Below are 9,125 nucleotides of genomic sequence, written 5' to 3'. Positions count from 1 at the left end.
TAAACAAAATAGTGTGTAATTTGCTAGAGGCTCTGACAAAGTGTTAATTGCTGCAGTCTATTAAAAAAAAATACTTTTTTTTTTTTCTTTAAAAAAAAAGGTTTGAATGTCTTCACTTGTTTCATTACTGGATGAATAATCATTTTTTGAACAAATACCTTGAATGAATGATTCAGTGACACATTTTTAATATCACCACCAACTGAAATCTGCTGACAGTCTTATTTAAGTGAGTATTTGAAAGAAATTTTCTTCCCTAGTGTTTTTGTGTATGAGGGTGGGTCTGTAGAGCATGTTGTTCATCTCACTGATGTCTGTTTTAAGTTCATGTAGAGGTAAAAGTCTGTAAAACACTCCCATGAACTTGCAGTACTGAACATTTATTGTAACATTGAACAAAGTGCTTCATATTTGGGTGTACACAATGTTCCAGAAGAGTCTCTGTTTACTGTTTCCACACAGTCCTCCTGTGGATCTTTATTGTTGTCTCTGATACAGGATCTCTCTTTCATCCCTAATGCGTGAAGTGCAGCAGTCCAGGCCTGGGAGAATTGAAATCTGATGTGTGATGTTTTGCACATTGTATAATAAAGAAACCACAAAACAGAGGTTTATAAAAATCATTTATTATTGTTGCAATATAAAATGTATTTACAAAGATAAAATAAAAATGTTACACTATATTGCTGCTTTATACTGTATATAGATCTGTTTTTAACAAAGAAAACAATAAAGAGCAAACAAAAAGTACCATTGTTTACAATTAAAAAATGAATCAAAACCATCACATCAGGCAATCTAGGCAGAGATATTTGAAAGGTTACAAAAGTCATGTTAATGATCATGGTATACCGGAAAACTCAAGTCAAATTTCAAACTACTGCTCAAATAGCATGAAACAAAAGTAAAATCTGTTATGTATGTGTTTAGCTCATAACCTTTAAAAATATGCACATAAAGTATTATCAAGGGATAATATTGGAGTGCATATTAAATTCCCCTAAAGATACTGAATTCCAGTTAGACATTAACAGATTTCATATTATCATTCCCTGAGTGAACACCCTCGTCTCAGTAACACCTGCAGGGCTTTAAACATCTGGACAAAAAATGCTAGACATCATGTCAATCTGTACTCACAGAAACCAAAAACTGCCAATGAAAGGTCCTGATGCATTTTTTAAAACCACAAAATGACAGCATACTACACAGTAGCAAATCCAGTTCCTCTCTTTATGTAACAATCATTTAATAACACAATTCAGACATTTCAGTCTTTATGACAAAATACACAGTTTTCATCGATTTTCCAGTTTCATCCAACGGATCTAGGCCAAAATTGAACTTTAATTGGCCAAAGATCAAGAGGATGATTTTAAGGCACTAATACGAAAATCTTAGCAATTTTTTTTGCTTTGGTGGTTAAAAAGGTTTCATCACCAGTAATATCAGCACAATTACTGAACCTGTAACTGCTGGATAAAGCAGGTCATTTGCAAACTATAGACAGCAAAAAACACTTTTATTACTCTTAAAAATGTATTCTTATAACCTACATGGACACATACATAGCTGCTCTGGATAAAAACATTTCAGCTGCGCAATAAAGCAGAGAGTTTTCAGTGTGTTAATGCAAAGTGTTACTTAAAAATAAAGCTTTATCTTATATATATATATATATTCTAACACCTTTGGTGCAGTTTCTTTATATATATTTTATATAATTTCTACAAAATACAAACTAGTTTTTGTGGTGTGGATCATTTTCAGTACAGAATGGAAAAGCAGGCACAGATTTTATTATGATAATATATTAATTTAAATATGATAAAATGTGTCAAACAGAAATTTTTGCCAGCACATGTTCTGTGCGGACCATGATTTTATTTTTAAGGCAGAGTGAAATGGATACACTACAATTAGCAAAGCCTGCAAATATGTTAACATGTATTTAGCACCAGACTTTCTGCATTGTCAATGCATTCATAGCTATGCTATAACTTGAAACAACAAGTCAAATGTCACCAGCATGGGAACAAAATCTATTACCCCTTTGCTGAAAACATATAATTGGCAAGAATGTGCAACACTGACAGTCAATGAATACACAGAAAACCAGCTGTGCTGGTCTTTGGGATTTTTACACACATTCTGTTCATTCTTGTGCTGTACCAGTGTGTCTGTCCCTCACTCCTCTCGTTCAGATGTGTCGCTTCATGTGAAGGGCCAGATGATCAGAACGAGAGAAACACCTGAAAGAAGACATAATGATTACGTATAGCTCAAAATCTGTTTGAAACACTGTGTCCGATCACACACACACACACACACACACACACACACACACACACACACACACACACACACACTCTTTCTCTCGGTCACCTGTCGCAGTGGCTGCATTTGAAGGGTTTCGATCCGGTATGTTTTCTGAAGTGCCTTGTCAGTTCATCACTTCGAGCAAAGCGCCACTCACAGCCATCCCATGAACACCTGTATGGCTTCTCACCTGCAGGGGGCGAACAAACACACAACAATACTCACTATTTAGTACAGAAGGTCTTATTTTCAACATAACATCACAGGCTAATTCAGGGACTCCCAAAATGGGCTCCATGAGTTGATGAAAAGCTAATAATTACTTTGTTCATTAAATATTTTAAAATAATACAAAGTATATCACTTACTAAAAAGAAATAAATATTTTATTTGTTAACCTGCATGTCATGTGACGTGATCAAATAAATATACAAGTATTATTGCTTGTAATTTGTAATTACTTTAAAAAGTACTTATAATTAAATAAGTAATTTTAAAAAATGTATAAATTAAATATTTAAAGTAGTTAAACTAATTAGTTAATATTAATACTAATAATAATAAAAAGTGAATCATGAATCAATTTGAAATCATGACACCCAGATTCGGACTTGAATCGACTCATGATGTGCGTAAAGATTCCCACCCCTATACATTTTGTATAGACAATTATGGAATTGTTCCAGGTAGCTCCACCCACAATGAAATCTCATTGGGCTGTAGTACTGGTCCTACCAACTGGTACCTTGAACATTTCATTCATTATTAGTTTATTCACTATAGTTAAAAAAAATGGTAATAAAATATGACAAGATATGACAAGTTAAACTGTGTCAGAAAAAAATAATCTTAATTATGTCAGATAACACTTAAGCAAAACATGGTCAGATCAAAGTGTCTGAATAATTTTTGGTCCCAAATTTTTATTAATTTTACTGTATGAAGAATTTTTGGGTATAATATGTCAGTTTATTTTATTTTGCTATCCTCACTTACATAAATAAACTATAGTGTCCTGCACCCACTAGTAAAAAAATATTTAAAAAAATTATATCTAGCGTCTGAATAATTTTTGGTTTGACTGTATAATAATTATCAAGTAGGGATGAGAAGAGATTGGTTGTGGAAGTTAAGAAGCATTGTATATTATATGACAAATCCATGAAGATTCATAAGAAAAACTACAAAAAGATATCTGAAGAAGCATCACTGAAGTCATGAAAATACAAAGTATATGTATGTGTAAGAACATGCTGCTGAATTCTGGATATACTGCAGCCGTTTGATTGATTTAGCAGGTAAACCAACAAATAGTGAATAACAATAATCAATCCTGGAAGTAACAAATGCGTGAATAAGCCTTTTAGCATCAGACAGAGTGAGGTAAGGCCTAATTCTAGCAATGTTTCTGAGATGACGGAACAAAGATTTTGTAATTCTCTTAATATGGGTGTCTAATGTCAGATGACTGTCAAAAATCACACCAAGGTTACAAGCTTGAGCAGATGGGAATACGACACTACCATCCATAATCAAATTAAAATGGCTACCTTTGTGAATAGCCGCTGATGTGCCAATAAGTAGAACCTCTGTCTTGGAACAGTTTAATCTTTAAAAAATTATGGTGCATCCACGTTTTTATTTCCTGCACACACAGGATAGTGAATAGTAGAGGTGATAGTAAAATCAGATTTGGAGCTGATGTAAATTTGGCCATCATTGGCATAAAAGTGATACCCCAAACCATATTTCCTAATGATTTGCCCCAAAGGAAGCATATAAATGCTAAACAATAAAGGACCTAAGACAGATCCCTGAGGGACACCATGGCAGACCGGTCCAAATTCAGATTTGTTGTTTCCCAAAACAACAAACTGAGAACGATCAGTAAGGTAAGATTTAAACCGTTTAAGCACAGTACCAGTGATACCAAGCCAACTCTCTAGTCTATTTGGCAGGATGGAATGGCACAATGTGTCGAATGCTGCACTCAGATCTGACAAGACCAAGATGGTTCTATAAAGAAACTATAACATCCATGGAACCTTTTCATTGCACAAAATGTTCTTTATAGTGTTATAGTGGTTCTTTTAGGTCTTCACACCAAGAAAAAAAAAAGGTCTTTTAAGAACTGTTCAATGAAAGGTTCTTTGGGGAACCAAAAATTGTTTTTCTAAGGCATTGTTGCGAGAAAAAAAAAAAAAAAAAGAAAAAGAAAAAAAAAAAAAAAACTTTTGGAACCGTTATTTTTAAAGATGTAGGAAACACATTGTTATTGTGTCACCTCACCAATTCTTTAAGGATTTTATTTTTAGGCTTTTGTCACTTTGTATTTAGAGGACATTTGAAAACCAACAAAGAATAGTAAGCCCACGTCTACAAGGTGTTATTTGATGTGGTCTGGGTTTCTTTATGATCTTTATTAGTTATTAGTGAAGTCAGTAAATTTTGCAAACATTTTGAGATTGCATTCAAGATGAACAGTGTGAATACAGTGTTGTAATCTATGTTCCTAGAGTGTATGACAGCATCATGAAGAATGAGCATTTCAAGAATGTGGGGAGTCACCAAACCACATTCACACACACTCAAACATTTGCCTCCAGAGGAGGAGGCCACAGCCGCCTCTGCTTACTAAATATTCAAACAATGAGCGTTATGCAACAGCAATGCTGCATGGGAATAAACACATACTGTGTATACGTGCACTGAAACTGTGAAGGTGAAGTCTGAACGGTGACGTTTACTGTGACGTTTTTATTTAATGCGACTTACAATGCATTCAAAGTATACATTTTATCAGTTCATGCATCCCCTAAGAATCGCTGTAGTTCTGCCAGTACTCAGTCTGTTATCATTTTGTGAAGCTTTAACCCTGAAAAATGAAATAACAGTCCGAAAAATCAAATGTTTTGAAATGGTAGTTTACTGAACCTTCAGACAAAATATTAGAAACTATCTAAAACAAGTTCGCATATGTGTTTTTTTGTTGCGTATTATACTTGAAACATCAAATAGTATGATAGAGTGAGAATATGATTCTTGAGGAAGAAAACAAACAAATTTGAGGTCCAAACTGAGCATAAATACACAATTTGGTGAAGCTGCTGATATTTATATGGCCAAAAAGTAAGATTAAATTAGCTTGTAAAACAATGAGATCTCTATAACAGTATAGCAGACTACTTACATAAAATGCATATAGATATCTCTATGTATTTTATGATAAAAGCTCTGTAGTTTTTATTGTGGGAGCAAAACATAATGTAATGCAATATCATTGATGATAAAGAGATGTACAGATAAATGTCCATTAAAAACCTGATGTATCATCATATTTGATCCTCAAATATGCTTCAGTCCAGTTATTAAGTGTTAATATTGAAATATTACTAACAAAAGGTTATTCTTACATTTGCTTTATAAAGAATCATTATAGATTTCACAGCAAAAGACATGTATCACGACCTGAAGGTGGACATTTTTACAATTATACACTGTAAAAAAGAATTGTTGGTTTAACTTAAAAAAGTAAGTTACCTGGTTGCCTTAAAATTTTGAGTTCATTGAAATTAAATTTGAGTTAATACAATGAAGGCAATTGGTTTAATCAACAAAAACTCAAAATATTATGTTATCTGAACCAAATTAATTATGTTGATTTGATAAAAGAAAAAATGTTGTGATAAATCATGAAAATAATTTTTTACAGTGTACTAAAAGGCCTTTTACTTAAATATAAACTATCAATCAGATGACAGAAGACGTAGAAGTTTGTTTGCAACAGGATTTTCAGCAAAGTTTTGATCATGTGTGTATTTGTATATCAAATATGATAAAGTAGGCTTTATAGGGTTTGGAGTAGTTTTAAAAATGCTTTGTAAGGCCAATTTATTGGAGTGACTTACAGCATGATCCAAATGAGAGAAGTTTTGTTTCCCAAAGCTAAGAAAACTGTTGTGGCAACAGTGAATCAAAATACAGGTAGGATTATAGACCCTCATAGAAACTGCTTACCGGTGTGCGTGCGTTGATGTGCTTTCAGGTGAGAGCTCTTGGTGTACACCTTCCTGCAACCATTGAAGTAACATCGATGAGCTCTCCTTCGTCCTTCAGGTGACACCTCACCTTTGACCTCTTCCCCTCTCGCCTCCTCTGCCTCTTCTTTAACCTCCATAGGAGCGAGTGAGGGTGAAGAGGGCGGCGTCGGTGGCGTGTGTGTGGTGACATGCTGCTGCTCAGATCCGCTGTGACCCAGTGGGTGTGAGAGCACATCAGGAGAGGAAATGATCTTCTCACAGCTGCCGACTGATGAATGGGAAGAAGTAGACATCCCGTCCTGCCTGGAGATGGAAGCGTCTGGTGGAGACGAGCTCGCTCCAGTCCCACAGCACTGCAGAAACTGGTTCCACAGATCGTCACACTCGCACACTGATCTCAGATCAGCTGCAGAGACGTAGGGTTCGTTCTGCAGATAGCGCTCAAGCTCAAGACAAGTCTGTAAGAGAGAAAAGGGCAATCAGTGACACAAACACCAACCAGACAACATGCACTATATATATGCATGTAAATAGCATAACAAAAGTTGAAGATTTTGAATAAAAAAAAATTCTAAAAAGAAATCCTGTCATCATTCATTCACTAAGCCTGTATCACTTTCTTCTGTGGAACACTAAATTTAGCAGAATTTCAAGGTGCTCTTTTCTATACTAATAAAGTATAAAAGCTCTAAAAATGACAACATTACAATAAGTAGTCCATACTCAAGTATCAATCAATAATAGCTTAAATTTCTGTGTATTCCTCACATGGTACGTATGGTAATTTTTGAAGTGTTTTGGAAAAGAACACTGAGTTTCAGCAAAACTGAATATCTAGTCTGAAATTACATGAGCATGAGTAAACGATGACTTTCAAAATGATTTTCATTTTTTGCGTGCCACATTCTTCACTAGAGTAAAAAGTATGACAACTACCCTGGTAAATCCTAGATATGTATTTTTATATCAAAGTTATATACACCACTGTTCAAAAGTTTGGGGCCAGTAAGATTTCATTTAAAAAAGAAATTGCATTACATTGATCAAAACATTTATAATGTTACAAAAATTTCTATTACAAATAAAAGCTGTTCTTTTTAACTTTCTATTCATTAAAGTATCTTAAAATTAAAATATTTTGCGGTTTCTACAAAAATATGCAGCACAACTGTTTTCAACATTGATAGTAATAAGAAATGTTTCTTGAGTAGCAAATCAGCATATTAGAATGATTTCTGAAGGATCACGTGACACTGAAGACTGGAGTAATGATGCTGAAAAGCATAAATTACATTTTAATATGTATTAAAAACACTGTTATTTTAAATTGTAATAATATTTCATAATATTAATGTTTTTTAACTGTATTTCGATCAAATAGGCCTAAATGCAGCTGCAATAACAGCATAAAAGACTTCTTCCAAAAAAAAAAACGACTCCAAACTTTTGAACTTTATCATCTGTCAAAAAACATACTGTAGCACGAGAAAGTCTTTTATACTCGTAAAAAGAAAAGTCATTCAGATTGACTTTTAAATTATAATCTCTTATCAAAGTCGGATAAATAATAATATATTAGTTATTATTTTCACTTAATAGCGCGTGTCATGTCATCCATTTCAGTTTTTTAGATGTGTTGCTTTTTATCCCCTTTCAAAACTAAAAGCAAAACGTAAGCTTAGGAAATCTTATATATAAATAATCGCATCTTTGCTTTTATTACTCATATGTTTGTAACAGGTGCTTTAAACAGTACCTGTTGCCAGTACTCCTCCAAAGATGGTAGTGCGGACAGGTATCCCGTGTCAAGGACACTCTGTAGCTCCTGGAATATACTGCACATGGGAATAACATCCATATCCCTCCCACGCAGATCTGTCAAACCCACCTGGAAATACTGGAAAAGGATATTTCCCGCCGTGTCTTCATGCGCGGACGTAAGGCAACAGTTTGTTTGTCTTTAGCGGATACTCAGCAGCAAACTTCCCATTTCAAAACAAGCGAAACACGTTGAGTGTCGTCATCAGCGGTGAGCGGACAAATCAGAGGGTTCTGCTAGTGACTCGCCCACAGTTTCAACTCCACCCACTGGGTGTGCCTGTCCGCAGATCTGCTTGGTGATTGGTTATCCGTGTGGCTCTCTGGGTGATGATTGGTGGGTTGTAGTTGGCGCTATTTCTGGGAAGGTATATAAACATCCCCCTTTCATTGCCATTGAGGAAGTAATATTTGTGGTAAGCCTATTTCAACACACACAAAAAAAGAGGGAGTCATATTTGAACAAGTGTAACTTAAGTATAGCTTTGTTGGCAAGCAACATAAAAGGACATTTGACTGAATATAAGTGTATAGTGCATAAACAATATTACGATTACGTCAATTTGAATCATTTTGCAGATGCTTTTTTTTAATTGTTAAGCAAATTTAATAAGTCCTATCTTTCTGATAAAGCATATTCCTGATATGTACACTATGGTTAAAAGAAGAGGTTTGGGAGGCTGAGACTAAACATTACTCAAAAGCATGATTAAAATATCATGCAAGTTTGTCCAAGTTTTATCCTCTTAACTGTCACCCCCCCCCAATAGAAATGAAAATGCACTATACAAACTTAAATGGTTGTAATTCAAGAATGCTTTGGAATACAGAATATTGTATTATAGAATTCTGTAGTATTCCAATGGATTTGCTCTTTTTAACGAAGGCATGTAGCTGATTATTTCAAAGCACTTAAAAAATTAAAGTGTAAAAAAGTTATAGAAGTTT

At 34.3% G+C, this 9,125-nt stretch overlaps 1 protein-coding gene across 1 annotated transcript; it reads right to left on the bottom strand.

Annotated features, from left to right (window-relative positions):
- Positions 1 to 610: 610 nt before the first annotated feature.
- klf6b (Kruppel-like factor 6b) lies at positions 611 to 8,396 on the bottom strand. The gene is made up of 4 exons (XM_051872541.1): positions 8,116 to 8,396; positions 6,337 to 6,817; positions 2,386 to 2,509; positions 611 to 2,252 (listed from the first exon to the last, which is right to left on the bottom strand). The coding sequence occupies exons 1-4, from the start codon at positions 8,215 to 8,217 to the stop codon at positions 2,201 to 2,203; spliced, it is 759 nt and encodes a 252-aa protein (XP_051728501.1). The 5' UTR covers positions 8,218 to 8,396; the 3' UTR covers positions 611 to 2,200.
- Between the last annotated feature and the right edge of the window lie 729 nt (positions 8,397 to 9,125).

This window comes from Ctenopharyngodon idella, chromosome 2, assembly GCF_019924925.1.
Source record: "Ctenopharyngodon idella isolate HZGC_01 chromosome 2, HZGC01, whole genome shotgun sequence".
Lineage (NCBI taxonomy): Eukaryota > Metazoa > Chordata > Actinopteri > Cypriniformes > Xenocyprididae > Ctenopharyngodon > Ctenopharyngodon idella.
This window is presented reverse-complemented; position numbering and strand designations above follow the sequence as displayed.